General features: G+C 44.7%; 1 protein-coding gene across 1 annotated transcript; it reads right to left on the minus strand.

Annotated features, from left to right (window-relative positions):
- Positions 1–6,112: 6,112 nt before the first annotated feature.
- Positions 6,113–10,178, minus strand: egr1 (early growth response 1). The gene is made up of 2 exons (XM_085423455.1): positions 9,482–10,178; positions 6,113–8,659 (listed from the first exon to the last, which is right to left on the minus strand). The coding sequence occupies exons 1-2, from the start codon at positions 9,690–9,692 to the stop codon at positions 7,326–7,328; spliced, it is 1,545 nt and encodes a 514-aa protein (XP_085279581.1). The 5' UTR covers positions 9,693–10,178; the 3' UTR covers positions 6,113–7,325.
- Between the last annotated feature and the right edge of the window lie 6,150 nt (positions 10,179–16,328).

Here is a 16,328-nt window from a genome sequence, read left to right on the forward strand (position 1 = left end):
CACAGATGTATCCTAATGGAAACATGATAGCCAGGGAACAGTAATGTACAGCTTACCCTAGGCTTAATGTTTTGAGTCGACTGTATAGAAAACTTTACTTTTCTATCACCTTGTCAAAACATTTGAGCACCCAGCCAAAAATTTCCCAGGTTAAAGTTGGGTTATAGCTGTGGTCAAGGCAGTAATAACCTGTCAACTGTTTCACATTAGGAAGCGTAAAAGCCTACATACACACTTGACAGAGCTGACAGATGCTGACATGCCACTGCATGCAGTCACAGGCCCTAAATGAGGACCTAACGGTGCTGATGTGACAGAGATGTGGCTGTGCTCGGCACGCCACACACTGCTTACTTTTAACTAGCTGGAGGCAGATGAGGACAGGCACAGAGAGGAAGCAGAGGAAGAGATTATTAGATTTGTATTTAAATAAATCAGCAGATAATTCGATTAGATTAGATTAAAGGAAGAGTACATTTTGGGAAAATGCTCTTTATGACACCACGCTTCCCGGGTGTCTGTAAGGTAAATATGAACAGAACTTCCCCCTGCTTTTCTGCTATGTTAAGTTCACAGGCTATTGGCTTCATATTTACCTGTAGCCATAAAAGTGTTATTAGTTTTCTAATTAAACTTTCAGCAAAGGCAGCAATCCATTCTTTTAAACAGACCCTTGAAATTTCCGGTCCTCAGAGTTTCCGATGAGAGCATCAGGTATAAAACGAGCGAGCTCATGACTTCATATGAGCATTTACATATGTGCGTGTGTTTGTGTTCATGTGCGTGTGCTGTTGGACAACAGAAGCTCCCAGCAGGTATCCCACACTCCTGCTCCCCAGACGCAGCACGCTGATGACATCAGCTGGTGTGAAAGTAGCCATTAGTTCCACCTCATCACTGAGGGACAAATATAGCAGCGCAAGGCTTTCATCAGACATGGAGGACAGCTGTAGTGAGGGGGCGGGAAAGAAAAACCTGGCCAGATGATGATATACATTCCCCGTATCCCTCCTCCACCCCAGTTCTCACTTCTCCCTCTCCCCCGCGATCATGCTGTCACCCCTGAGACTCATAACACCTAAAAGGCTCCTGCATATAGGCACACATGGCAAAAACACTTAGGTATGCACTCCCACACGCACACACAACTTACATGCAGTCACACACATAAACCTGTTTGCCTAAAATTACATTCATTTGAAACACGAATATCCTGTTTTGTGTACGTTATAATGCCCCCGCTTTCAAATGAGGTTTAGCAGCAGGCAGATGACAAGGGGTGCTTTTGTAATACCTGGCGCTGCATTATGAAAGCACAGCAGGCGCAGCGCACCGAACTATTGTTAATGTTAGTCAAAACTATAAAACACCGGGATAAATTATGTCTCTTTCTACTGCTGGTAGTCCTGATGCTCTTATCTTTGGTCCTGAACTAGTAATGCAGGTTTTCTTTCCTGTATTAGCAATGCAGTTTTGGGGCTTTTTTTGTAGTTTTGTAGGCCTTCACTTCAGTCATTATTGACTCGATCCACAGGTATTACCTAACAAGTAGGTTACGGATCATTTTTGGCAGTGGGGTAAGATTAAGTTATAGTCAGTGCTGATGTTCTATGGAAAAGCAGCGCACTTACCGGTGTGTGTGTGTGTGTGTGTGTGTGTGTGTGTGTGTGTGTGTGTGTGTGTGTGTGTGTGTGTGTGTGTGTGTGTGTGTGTGTGTGTATGCAAGTGAGCGAGTGTGTGCACTGTATCTCAGAGCAGGTGGCTGCGGTGCTGGAACAAACACCTGGCCTCCGCCTTTTGAGTGACAGGTGGTGAAGTCACTGCAGGGCACATCTGGAGGGTGAAGCGAGATTTTCTGTTCAGCCTCTGTCTCTTTCAGCTTTTGATGCATCACGGTGAAGCAAAGGTCGCTCTGATCTGACCCACGGAGCACAGTAGTTGATTTTGTGCCTGTTTTATGGTTCTATTTCCAGTCTATAATAGCTGCAGCAGAAAGCCAAACTATGTAATGCAAATTTGTCTTGAGTTATATTCAGTCCTGAAACCTGCAGACACACAATCACATAATCAGAATATTGTAGCGCGCACCTATAATCCGGGCTGCTGTGAAAACTGAATGGCGCTGAAATATAACTCTGTTGCTTCATTTGAAATGGGGAGAATCTCAATAATAATTTACACTCCTCACCAATCTAAACATTTATATGAGTCTTTTTGTTTAAATGATTGTTGTTTAGGAACTGAGGTCTTGCACGGTGCTGTCAGAAGCCTCTAAAGTGCAGTTGGAAGCCATCCGCCGCACAACACGCGTCCCCTTTTGATAAAAAGAGAAAACTCTGAGAGGCATGACTGCATTTATTTACCCAGCCTCGCAGACCCTGCTCAGGGATTGCATATGATGTTCCGACTAACAGACAGAAAATAAAATAACTCAAGCCCACTTACTAGCCTTGACACATAAAGACTTATGAGGGCCTGTTTGCATTTCAGAGCCACCCAGGTGCCTTTTGTAAAGCTGTAGTGTACTTGATGCTGAGTTGAAGAGGTGTCATATTTGGAGGTACTTAAGCATGCACTGTTTTGTTGTCTGTTCAAAGCCATGTACTTCAAACAAGCATGGCTTATTAAGTAGAGCTAAAGTTGCCAGGACACCTGTAGATTATTGTGGAAGTGATACGTCAAAAATCTCTTTTGTGTGCCGCAAATAATTTCAAAGATGCTTGTAAGCTACGCTGCTCTTATATCTCGTGTGTTTGAACAGGTACACTGCAAACACACACATCCACACATCTTAACCTAGAAACCGTGAACAGATTTGTGTTATTCTGACAATCTATTATGCGCTTGTGTGTCTTTAGATTCACAGAGAGGATCTGTTGTTTCAGGTTTACTGGAGTCTTTTTTCCCCCCCTTATTTGCAACCCGAGAAGACATCTGAATACAGAACGACTGCATTTTTGTCCAGGTGTGTCATAACTTATGGAGTTTTTGACTCAACTCCTTTTCAGCCTGTGCACATTTCCTGAATACCATATCTGTAGAAGTGTTGCAATCTATGTGAAATGTACATGTGAGGAGGTTCGAAATCAAGCAGTTTCAATATAACCTACTTCTCCCCCCAAAAAGACACAACAGGTGTCGAGTGCAAGAGGCAGAACAGGAGAAAGCACCTGACGACGACTCTGCATTCCCTTTTGGCAAGATTTAAAAAAAAAAAAGCCATCCCAGTGAGGCAGAGTGAGGCTCTGAACATGAGATCAATGGAGCATATTTAAAAGACATTAGAGAGCAGTCCTCCTGTCACATTCCTATGATAAAGTACAGGAATCTGGCCCCGAAGCATACAGTACCATGTATCTATAAAAGCGATCCTCCAGTGTCATTCCTCATGTGCTTAATCTCCAAGTGGAGATAAAAGATGGAGGATGGCCAGCAGGGTCTATGGGTCTGGGTCATCCTACCCGGCACTGGGATCCCCCCAGCGGGCCGGCAGATGTCAAGGGGTGAAGGTAGAGGAGAACGGATAGCTGCCGGCCCTGGAGCCCCTCATTCACTTTCTAACTTGCTCACATTAAAGAGAGCTCTAATCACTGCAGGGACTTGGCCAATGATGTGCGTATCAAAAGGCATATTTCAAAAAGGCATCTTAAAAGGCCCGAGGGCGAAGAGGCAATAAGAGCACATTTGTATGTGGATGAAAGGGAAAAGTGTAGACAGACCTTGCATCAGAATACAGCGGGGGGAGATCATTAGCATCTCCAGCAAAATATGCACTAGCAGAGAGGGAGAGAGAGGTACAGGCAGAGAGGGAGAGAGAGGCAACAAGGTGGCAGTGGGACGGGGTTGTAGGGCTGAGGGAGAAGGGATGGTTCTCTTCGCCATTCGTTCTTTTTTGTTTTACACAGTTCCCGAAAAGAATAAGAGAACAAATACATTTTTGAACAAAGGCAGGGCTCTTGAAATGGAAGCCCGCTGGGGGTGTGAGGTGGCTCCATTGTGAGTTACAACAGAGTGAAGCCACAACGCATCTGCACTCCCAAATCCTCTTACACTCCTCTCTCACCTCCCTAAAGAGAACAGGCCCAGTGCGTGAGCTTTGATATGCGACGAAGAGCCTTGAATCAAAGGATGTGATGGGGTACACAATTCCCTAATACATTGAGCAATATTGGCCCGTTTCTCTTTCTAGCATTTTGGTTTTGGACTCTGACAGAGTCGCGGCACAGCCTCCCCCGTCTGACCAAAACTGGTTGAAATTGAAATACTGTCTCCTAACACGAGAAAGGACTGAGAGAAAAGCGCCGTGTGTGGTTTTCACATTGAGTGAAGGACTTTCCTAAAAGCAGGGTAATATGAGAAAGTTGTGATGCAAAAGCTGCTGAATGGCTTTTTTTTCTTGCAGCCAAGAACCAAAATAATTCTGTAAACAATGACAGGAAATGACAGATTCTGGGATTTTAAGCCACACAAGGAGTTTCAAGATCTGCCTAAAAAAAGGCTAGATATGGCTCTGAGTGAGGAACATCATAATTTAAACATCAAGGTGTCTTAACTCAGCACAGAGACCAACCACAATGCTGATTTGTGTTTGTGTGATTTTCTACTGCACTTTCAAATATTTATGAAAGTGTAGCAGCGGTGAAGACAATATCCAAGAAAATGGACCATTGTAACTTTATAATGCATTTTTTTTCTCCTTTAATTTTACACATAATTCAGCTTACACACACACACAAACACACACACATAGTGTCAGCAGAAGTGAGGGTGGTGGACGCCGAGCTTTAAAAAGACAGTAGAATAGAACAAAAGCTTGTAACTTGGCATAGTTTGCACACTTGTACATGAGCAGCATGCAGACGTACAGCGTGAAGTAACTACAGTAGTTTGAGTCGTTAAAAGATGTCTATATTGCACAGAGATGCCTGCGTACTGTTCACGCACAAATACCCACACACCGATATACAGACACGCTCATCAGACCAAATTTGGAAATTTGGTATCAGGAGACCAATTATCTTAATTATTTTCCCTTTCCCTCCATTATTCTCCTCTACTTGTTTTCCTGCTTTCTATTTTAGCTGTGTTTGCATTTGTGAGTATTTTGGTTAGTGCATTTCACAACACAAAATTACTCCAAAGCTCTGCGAGAGGAGGGATTGTGTGTGCGTGTGAGTGTGTGTGTCTACATAGGCTAAAAAATCCGGGCTGTTTTATTTCCATACTCAAACATGTAGCAAGAGTTCCTTGCCTAGGGAACAGTGGCAGATGAGTAATGATGGTGCGAGTAAGCTGTTATTATATTCTGCTTGAAAACCCAAAGAAACAGCATTTAAACCTTCAGGGCCATTCTGTTCAGCTGCTGCCATGCAACAGTTCAGACTAACCTACACAGATATTGCCCAATTGTGTGTTACAGCTCATTCACTACGAGGTGACAGCATCTCGCCAACCACGGAAAGGAAGGTAATTATATTGTGATGGATTTCACCTGCACCCCATGAAAATAACCCCGTGCATGTCTAAGCACAGCTGGTTTCAGACATCCCTACCTAAAACTCATTTCGCCATCATTGTACAGACGGGAATATTTCTTCTTATTTTTTGGTCTTTTGCTAAAAGATCAAATTGCTTGTAGGCTGTTTAGTCAACGGGGAGGGCCAGCAATATATCCTAAAATCTAAAAAGAAATGGAAATTTAGATAAGCTGGGTATCTTCAAGAGCAAGTGGGATCTAGATAAGAATTCCTCATCTTCAGTGTTTACAGGCATGGGAGTCATGGGTTAGCGTTATCATTAATAAGAGGGTTTGAAATGGAGACTTTCCACAAGATCATGCCTTGCAGATTTGCCCTTACATTAAAGGGCAACTTTCTGTGATGTAAAGCTATGCTGTAAATCCACTGATAATCTGCCGGCAATTAACAAGTAAGCTGATGAAATGTATACCATTTAAGCACGAGCATCATGCATGGCAAAATCAAGAGTGGAGATTTGATGCAACGAAGGTGGCCTGAAGAACCAGTGAAAATGTTCAAAAATGCACATGAAAACAAATATACATATATATTCAGATTTTTATTTATATTTCATTTCTGGAAGGATATCTTGTACACCAAATATCCCGTTGGCAGTTAAGCGCATTCAATGTGTTTAGAAGCCAGAAACAGTCACTTGTTTTAACAAACACAATTACAAAATAAAGATAAACCACAAAATAATGAACTGCATGTATATAACATACAAAAGAATCCCATGCCTACTCAGTAGGTAACTTCAACATTCCAGCTCTTGAAGATGTAGATATTTACATTTCAGTTTTACAAAAATAGACTTTATAATTTTTATCCTTTTTTGCTTACATTCTGATAAAATGAAGCGGTGCCCTCGGAGCTCGTCCCTTCACTCCCTCTGTGTACATTCTGTAACAAAAATAGTCCCTCAACCCTTAAGGCGAGATGCTGTGCATCGTCTCTCGCGCTCAGCCATGTCACACAATCAACAAGGCTTCACAAAAGGCACCAAATAACAGGAGCGTTTAAGTTTTTTTCTAAAAAAAAAAAAAGAAAATGTTTTTTTTTTCTTTTCTCTGTTTTTCCATATAACTGAGCGATATGTCACATGTGAGAAAGAGAGAAAGAGATAGTACCAGTGGATGATATTTACAAACAGAAACGAACATCACTCTTACTCATGCTTGAATACTTAAGTGCGTTTTTTTTTTTCTTCAAACAATGTCGAAACGTATCACAGCATCATCACTACATAATAGAGAAAGTATGTAGAAAATATGGCCCTGCTCACTTCAAATAATACAATGCAAATATGCAAACAACTGTTCACATCAGTGGTACCAAAGAATGATAAAAACGAAACGTGGCACATGTACAATATACATATATGATAGCTTATGTATATCATTCATTGTCTTTAGTACTGTATGACCGCCTGCAAGGACGAACATGCCTCTGTACTTCAACTGCAGGCGATCTGTTTGTCTCATGGTTATTGTGTACCTATAACAGAGACTTGGCAGTTTCTCTGTCTCCAGAGTCCCATATGCACTTGAAGTGCTGCATTTGTTTTAGAGACAGAAAAAAAAATCCCTTTTCATCTTCTATTGTCTTTGCCCGGTCCTTGACATGTGTCTTTTTCTCTCTTTCAGGTAAATCTCAAGATTCACCTAACACTGCACAGGGAGCAGAAAAGTGCTTTTTGGAGGGGGAAAAACAAAGTCCTTTTGATGCTGATTTCTTTCCCCTCAAAAAACCTTAAGGAAAGAGAGGTACGGAGAGACTAAAAAAAGTTCTTGTCTTTGCTCGTTCTTAGCAGATCTCGATTGTCCTTGGGGAAAGGGTGGTCTGCATGTCTGGGAGCGGGGTGGGGACAGGGGAGCTGTAGATGTTGGATGCCACTGACGAGGGGAAGGAGGAGGCCACCTGGGATTGAAAGGTGCTTGACATGGACACCGATGGGTAGGTGGTGGCGATGGATGGAGATGGGTAGGAAGTGTGGACGGGAGAGGAGTAGCAGGAGGTGACTGGAGAGGGGTAAGAAGACACTGGAGAAGGATAGGAAGTGATGGAAGAGGGGTAGCTGGAGGGAGGTGAGGCTGCTGAGACCGGGGTTGCTGTTGCGACCACTGCCCCCACCTTCTCTGCTTTCTTGTCCTTCTGCCGTAGGTGGATCTTTGTGTGTCTTTTCCTCTCGTCGCTGCGGGCAAATTTGCGTCCGCAAATCTCGCAGGCAAAAGGCTTCTCGCCGGTGTGAGTACGGATGTGCGTTGTCAAGTGGTCACTGCGGCTGAAGTTACGCATGCAGATGCGGCACTGGAAGGGTTTCTGACCTGTGTGGATGCGGATGTGACGCGTCAGCTCATCAGACCGTGAAAAGCGCCGATCGCAGGTCTCCACAGGGCAAGCGTACGGCCTTTCGTGGGGTGGTGTCTTGCTTGGCCGGGTGGGGTACTTGCGCATGCGGCTAGGCTTGATTAGCTGGGACTGGTAGACACTTTTTAAGTCCTGCGAACCAGTCTGGGTTGCAAAAGCCTTGATGGTAGAAAGAGGAGTCAGGGAGGGCTGGCTTGACTGATTCTGGAAGGGCTTCTGGTCAGGAGGGACCAGGCTGATCTCTCCCTGCTGCTGAGGGAAGAGGTAGTCAGGAATCATGGGCACAGGGAAGCTTGTGCTGCAGGTCTTGCTATTGGGATAAGCAGGGGGTGGGTACTGCACTGTTCCAGCTGAAGTGGGAAAAGCCTGGCCCTGGTCTGGGAAGATATCAGAGTTGGAGCTGGAGTAGGTTGGGGCAGCTGAGTAGATTGGGTTGGGTTCACTGTGGTGAATCGAAGAACTGAGGCTGGAGCTCTGAGATGAGGACGAGGAGGTAGAAGAAGACGAGGAAGAAGAGGAAGATGGGACTGAAGAGGAGGAGGATGAGATGGTCTGTGAGGCTGCGGAGGAAGAGCTAGAGCTGGGCGCAACATTGCCTATCAGCCCAGAGAACAGGCCCAAGATCGGCTCTGCCCAGAGGCTGTTGCTGCAGGTGGTGGCGGGCTCAAGGGTGAAGCTGCCTGTATAGGAGATGGGGGGCAGCCTTTGGGTTGGGTAGGTCTGCTCCACCACTGGCTTCTCACAGTTGAAGGGGATATCAGGTAACGTATCTGCAGGGAGCACAGAGAAAGCAGAGACATAAATCAAACTGTCAATATCCAGAGGGAGGGAGAGGGAAACCTGCCAGAGCAGTGGACAGTGTGTCACCCCTCTCTCCTGTCACAGATCAGACAGGTGCCCACACAGAGAAACACCCTCAAACTAAACTCTTTACCCCTCAACCCTAGAAGTGTGTCTATCTAAACAGCAACAGAAGCCGCATGCTTTCTAAACACATTGGCTCAAACTCTCTCAATCTTTCTTTTATTTTCCTACTTCCTGTCTTTCACAAGCTCGAGCACACACACACACACAAGCACAGCGTTCGGATTCCTAAAACCCATCACAGAGCCAGAGGCGATTGATCATCGAAACTGCAGTTCAGCCGTTTTTGGAAATGCAATTTGAATTGAGCTGTAGGAGTGTTGAGAAGCATGCGGTAGCAGAGCAGAGTCTGAGTCTTTAGAGACCTGACAAGGATATAGAGCTATCAATAAATTAGTGTTAAGTAAGGTGTTTTTATTTCTCTGTATTTAGTTTTAACAGAATTATAATATTAAACAATATTGTTCAGTGAGCTAAAGGGGAAGACTGCAAAACTACATGCAGCAGACTTATAACTAAAAATCTTAAATGTCAACTTAAATCAAGCATGACTGTTTAATCCAGTGAAATAGCAATAAACAGCAAACATAAATAATATTTTTGTAAGTTGCATTGCTGTTTCTGTCAACTCTTTCTTGGTTCATTATAGCTCTACAGATGCGTTTAATTCGGTTTTAAATGCAGCATAAACAACCAGAAGCAATAGAAAAAAAATCTCCAGATCTTACCTCCAGCGAGGTGGTCATACTGGTCTCCTGGCTCCCCGGAGCCAAAACCGGCACCTTCTGGTGCAGACGCAGAGAGGAATGGGGTCCCTGCAGAGCTGAGCATCATCACCTCCTCCAGCTTAGGGTAGCTATCCATGGGGGAGTGAGAGAACCTCAGGGGCTCGGAGTTCTGCAGGGCTGGGAGAATCATCTCAGTCTTGGCTGCAGCCATCCTCTGCTGGTGCTGAAGCTGCAGGGCTGAGACTGCGCTGATGGCTGGTGTTGAGTGCGTGGAGGCTGGGCGCACGTTAGCAGAGCGGTGCCTCGCAGGTGGAAGGAATCACTTAGCCCCGTTCAGGGAGCGCTGCACACTTCTTCTGATGCCGAGGAAGATGCAGCTTTTCTGTCTTTAGTCCGTGACTCTTGCTCTCCCGTGGTCCTGTCGTTGTCCGTGTTTCTCTTAGAGGTGAGTAAAGATCCACTTGTCTTTTCGGAAAAAATCAAACGTCTCCTTTATACTCATTCCCTAAGATTCATCAAAATTAATCTGTTGATTAATTTCGACTTTTTGTAATAAATTACTTCTCCAATTCAGGCTTTTTACCTTTTTGGATTGATGTTGTTTTGAGTTGACGTTTTACTTTTTAATGTGATTTTTCTGTCAGTGAGATCTATTTGTTTGTCTCTCTATCTCGGCTCTAACAGTTGCTCTTGTGGGCTCTCAGGGCTGTCTATGAGCCGAGAGGTTTCCCCGCTCCTTTTATATGTGCTTTGTGACGTAGATGTCCATATTTGGAGCATAGGAAGCCCATATTTAGGCAGTGCAGTGGAGGACACATGACGCTGGCCTGGGGGGGGGGGGGGAAACAGAGAGGAGAGACTTTATATTAAGCTCTAACAGTAAATTGTGAAGACAACGCCGCTCTTCCTCTCTCCCGAATCAATGTATCTTCATAGACAGCAGCATTATTCTTGCGCTCTCCCGGTCGTCCCATAGATTTGATTTGGATTTCCCATCTGTGCAGCAGGCAGCGCTGCTGCCGGAAAGCCCTGCTCCGCCGTGCCTTATAAGGTCGTGACTACATAAGGACCTATTCCGGTGGGTTTCCATTTCCCCTGTCCTTATTTGGAGCTTCCTTTGGCAAAGCCGATCGCTGTTTGGCAGCGAATGAGAGAATGGAGTGCAAATCATGTCCAACGCTCACAATAACTAATGTTAGCGACAGAATTACGGTCCTGTGTTTAAAAGCGCAGCTTAACTCGCGGTTCGCCTGTAACCACTCTGTGAAACAGAAGAACTGCGCTGCGTGGACCGAGTTAGTGTTTAAACAGACGCACAGAGCAAGCCAAAAACACGACGAACGCTTTTTAAACACAATTCCAACAACTTGTACAACAATTTGGGTCCAAAACACGCAAAACCCAACTGCAACACCAGCTCACGCACAACTTTAACGCCCTTTTTTTCAACAACTACTGATACTTACGAGTTGCATGGACGAGCGTTTCTCTAAAACCTCTGCTTACGAGGACCGAGTTAGTGTTTAAACAGACGCACAGAGCAAGCCAAAAACACTTATTCCGGTGGGGTTATATATATATATATATATATATATATATGTATGTATGTATGTATGTGTGTGTGTGTGTGTGTGTGTGGACAATTCTCAAGCAGCGGTCTGAGAATTAGGAGGCTGCAAACTGCTGGATGGCAGCAAACTTCTCCTAAATTAACTTTCCATCTCTTTCGGCGGTGTCATTGATTAATGAGGACAGATAGGTGCGGCTGCTGACGAGGTACGGACCGATCTATCTAATTGAGGGGTGTCCCCTGCTCAATATTCAGGGAATCTCTCTGCCACTCAGCGGCCTAATGGGCCGCGTTAACAACATTGTGCACAGCTGCCAGGACGCCAGCGGGATACCGATGTTACCCCGGCTGCTCCAGTTTCGGCTGGGGCTCCTACACTCCTCGGTGGAAGCTGACGGGAAATCGATGTGTTTCACTTGCTGCTGACTGGATCTATATGTGAGCAACCTTATTGGGAAATATCGTGGGCAGGAAACTTTGAGGTGGTCCAAGAGAAGGAGAGGGAGGGAGAGAAAAGATGCTGCCGATGAATATAATTTGATTTACATTCAGGGTTTAGTGAATAAAAGGCATTTGAACTACGTTTAAACTGCCCCATCCAGATGCCGCTGTCACAAGCATGCTATCACAATCGGACTGATTGAAAAAAACTGACATAGATCGATGGATCGATTGATGTGGTAACAAAACAATCATTCAGGTACGCACAACTGGCGTTTGGTCTTTGCTGGATTGCATCCCCTTGCAGGCATTTTCCATTCAGCCTCTGGCAAATGTCTCTGTTTACCCCTATTAGAGTGATAGCAAAATTCTGTCATATATTATGAATGATCTGGAGCAGAGGCTCCTTTACAAAATCCAAATATGCCTGGAGTAGATGTCGCTGCTGGAGAATGTGTAATTCTGTTTATTCATCCGGATACTGGACGTATAAATCTAATACATTTTGAAGGTATGTGGCAATGCGTAGAAAAAAATGCTAGCCTGTCACCGTGCACACACACAGTTAACGTTTGGATTTACATTCTGCTTTTCAGCTACAAGAATTCTCCTCCTCCATGGGCCTGTTACTTTGATGATAAAAGACCAGGAGACAGCCTACAATGATGGTGAGTTACACAAAATGATTTTAAATGTGGCAAGGTGATGATACCAAATCTAAACTCCTGTCTGCATCCACCACCGCTGTCATGCATCAGCTACCAAGGTCGATAAATTTGTGGAAAAGCAAAGAAGAAAAGAGCAGAGAGCAGCAGATGAGAGAACTCATCATCTGATGACAATGTAATAAAATCAGGTTAGGGAAAACTCTCAGAAAAGTAATAAAGTAATAAAGATGATAAACAGTTCACAGTGGTTGTTTGGGCCTCTCTTCACTCTGATGCATGGAGGGGGTGGAAGCCAGATGCTGTAAGGGCAGGAGAAGGAGAATTAGTCTACGTGTGTAGATGCTCAGGATCTGTGTGTACTTTTGCATATTTGTGTATGTAGGTCAGCGGTTTCTTCTCATCGGTAAGTTCAAAATAACTGCCCACACAAACCAGGCAGAGGAGTCCTCACCCGATCAAACTCCGGTGACCTATGAGGAAAAAAAAGATAACTAACATTACACGCAACAGTCATGCCCCTGTTCTCTCTCTCTCTCTCTCTCTCTCTCTCTCTCTCTCTCTCTCTCTCTCTCTCTCTCTCTCTCTCTCTCTCTCTCACTCACACACACACACACACACACACACACACACACACACACACACACACACACAAGCATATCCTGCACGAGCAATGGTTAATATTTAACCATGTCCTGATTTGAAAGGAAAACACGAGGAAGTAGGTAGATGTGCCAAAAAACAATAGAAAGAGCATCCATGAAGAGGAGTTGGAACAATAGAATGACAGGGAGGTGAGCGCAATAAGTAAATATGTGAAATTGAAAGAATCCCAGGCAGGTGGAGAAAAAGAGATGAAGAAGGTGGGTAGGAGGATAGAAAAATAGAAAATGAAAGAAAATCCTCTCACCCACGGTATCTATGTGGGAGCAAATATCAAGCTTTGTGTTGGCATTTTTCAGAACCCAGTGCCAGGCAGTCAGTCAGGTAGACAGGGCAGCCAGGGAGGCAGGCACTCCCACTCCTCCGTCACATCGCCTCACCTCCTGGGCTGCCCACACCGAGCCGTGGTGCAATCCCTCCTCATTAGCATACAGGTGTGCACCCCTGATGGGCGGACCAGGATTAGAAGGTGGGTGATGACAGCTACTGAAGCCTGGATGTTACACAATCTGGCAGAGGAGACACGAGGGTGGGAGGGGTAGTGTAATGACACAGAGAAGAAAAAAAGCGGGTCCTGGTTATTTTGGAGCACAGGATCATAGTTTCATAGTTTTATTTGAGCATGTGGGAAAGTGTGTGTGTGTGTGTGTGTGTGTGTGTGTGAAGGGGGGCAATTTTTTATTATGATAAAAATTAGATGTGGCCTGGATGTGTTATATACACAGCCAGAGTTGATAATTAAATGGGAGAAGAGCGGAGGCCTGATCGTCTCGGGCAGAGTGACAGGCTGAATATTAGCCCATAGTCACACAGTGATGGGGAGAGAAGCTGAGAACATGATAGGAGGCTATTTGATAAATGTCATTTTTCTCTCAAAGTTTTTTTAAAGTGACATCAACAAGAGTATGCCTCCCTGACCTTTTTTTTTTTAAACATGTAGAGAGAATTTGGACTAATTGACACGCGTGACAAGCCAAATGGATCTAATGGGATTCTGGAAACTGCCTTTTGCCTTTTGGGGAAGACATCCAGCAACGTGTGTCTGTTTAAATACTTGACACCGTCACTCTGTGCTCCAGTCATCATAAACCTTGGCTCGCTTACTGAAATCTAACACAGCCCATGACAATACAATGCAGAAGATTACAGCACACCACCTGTTGCTACTCTGAAACAGTTATGCCCCCCCTTTTGAGAGGATTTCAGGAATGCCAGTGTGGAAGGCAGGCTCTGTGTTTAGCAGCGAGACTTTAAGATCACAAGTTTTCTTTTACTATGGGAGCTGACCTACTAAAGCTTTAGGCCCCAGTGATGTTTGAAAAACAATCTGCTCGCTCTCTCAGTCAGTGCAAGCATCCCTCCTTGTCATATTACCCCGCAGGCTGTGGAGCAGGAATGGCTGTGGTGTATCACGGAGAAAGAGAGCTGCGGCATCCAATAGCTGCTCCATCTTCATATCCGTCTGCTGCTGCCTCGTGAAGGTGGAAGGTGACAGAGAAACAATTACCAAAAACATCACACAGACACCCCCCCTCCCAACCCTGCCATGTGCCCCAGAGGTTGTGTGTGACTCACAGAGGACCCAGCTTGTTTGTTTGATGCTTATGACAAAAGAGCTGACCCCTGACCTTTCAGCTCCGGATGAGTCACCGGCAGCACACTGAAAGTCGGGGCTTCCCCACACTGTGCAGCATTCACAGCAACGGGTAACATTTAAAGGTTGCTACAAAATGCTTTCTTGTGCCATAATCCGTGGGTGACCCCAGCATGCTGACAGGACCGATGGATACAAAAAAACAGGTCAGCTCAGTATTCATCATCCACAGCGAAGAGGTTCTGTTTGATGAAACATTATAGACTCGAGAAGCTTGTGTACATTAGTTTTTCTGATCAAAATAATAATAATTAGTGACTTCTGATTCGACTGCTTGGAAAAAAATTTATTCAAAGTCATATTGAATTGACAAAAGGCACCTGTTGTGCTGTTATTGACTGTTGTGAGATCTGATCCAAATAACCTTACCACAAACTGTACCTGAGATAACAACTGAAGGTAGTTGCTGAGGTTAGCATCAAGACTGCAAATACTTTTTCCTTTCCAGTGTTGGAAATTAAGTAAATACATATGATTTCAAAGTTAAGTTTTTTGTATAAACAGTGCACTTTTTACCATGCACTCTATTTTTTTTAAAAAAATGGCAAAACCTTTATTCATTTTTGCTCATTAATACGTTTAAAATACACCCATCCTCTTCAGTCACTTTATGCCATGCAGTTTGCAGAGAAAGAAACCAGGCAGAAACCAAATTTATTTCAAGTTTACATCACACACTGGGTTAAAACTCCTCATTCTGGCTGATTAACTGAGCTGGCTGGAAGTGCTGCTCACAGTGCTGACGTCTTCACATGGGCAGAGAGACAGACAGGAAGAGACGGGGAGTGAGGGAGGCAGAAAGATGTGGCCTCAGCGTCCAGACTGAAAAGCAACTGATTTGTTTTCTTTAGTGAAGATGTTTGGGCGTGACTCGTGGCACACGTACTCACAGCAGACAGAAAACAGAGTTGTTTTCATTCCACTAAAAGTCTTCGGCTTTTTGTCAGGAGTCTAAACTTTGCTTTAGTCCGCAGTCTGACAGGGCTCTTCCCGGCCACATCTGTTTCTGTGGAGGAGACGCTTTATGCAGTGTGGGTTTAATATTGCATCAGACGGCCACACCGTCATCCCGCTCACTTCTTGGACCTTCACATTTATTGAGAAAATGGCAAAAAAGGGGAGACGGTTTGGTTTTTATCTTCTCCTTTCCGGAACCAAGAGCTAAAAACACATTGCCTGAGCTACTGAAAATTTGGTAAACTTACCCTGAAATCACACCCGTCTCTCAAAGGATGACCTCTCTAAACCCATTGTCATGCAAACAGTTAAAGCACACACACACACACAAACCTTTAAGTTATTCTCCAGAGTTTATTTGAGTTTTTGAGTCAGATCAGAAGTTGCCAAGACAAATAGTCTCCTTGAGTCCGATGGCCAAAGCTGTTTCCAATAACTTGCTGTGAAGTGAAAATGACAGTCTGAGAGAGAAAGAGAGAGAGTGAGGGAGACGCAGACACATCCGCTCAGGTGAGAGTTATTTGTTTTTTGTGTCGGAGCAGAAGTGAAGTGAATGAGTGGAGAGGGTGAGAGGCAGGGAGATAAATGAGTGAAGAGAGATACAGGAGCAGAGGAAGTGATGGAAAAGAAGAGCCAGAAAGCAACAGAGAGTGAAAGCGACTGTTAGTGGGTTGTTGACAGGTGAGCCTGAGGGCAGGCATGACGGGCTGATTCAGGTAAAGCCCCTCTCCCTCCCCCTTCCCACCTTAACCCCAGCCCTCCCTCCCCCCTCCCATCTATCCCCAGCTGGAGACTGCCGATGTGGGATAGCCTACAGGGCTGGGGAGACAGGTCTCCATCAGAAAGCCCCGCAACTCTTTGCAATCACACAATAATCATTTAACTCAGAGTGCCGTG

This window comes from Rhamphochromis longiceps, linkage group LG2 (assembly GCF_057381845.1).
Source record: "Rhamphochromis longiceps isolate RC_006_pf linkage group LG2, R_longiceps_female_GT1.1, whole genome shotgun sequence".
NCBI classification, from domain to species: Eukaryota; Metazoa; Chordata; class Actinopteri; order Cichliformes; family Cichlidae; genus Rhamphochromis; species Rhamphochromis longiceps.

Bases quoted from the DNA above. Each gene is read 5' to 3' on its own strand.
- egr1 (XM_085423455.1), bottom strand. From the start codon at position 9,692: ATGGCTGCAGCCAAGACTGAGATGATTCTCCCAGCCCTGCAGAACTCC. The intron at 8,660-9,481 runs GTAAGATCTGGA...TGCTCCCTGCAG, and splicing joins GTATGACCACCTCGCTGGAG to ATACGTTACCTGATATCCCC.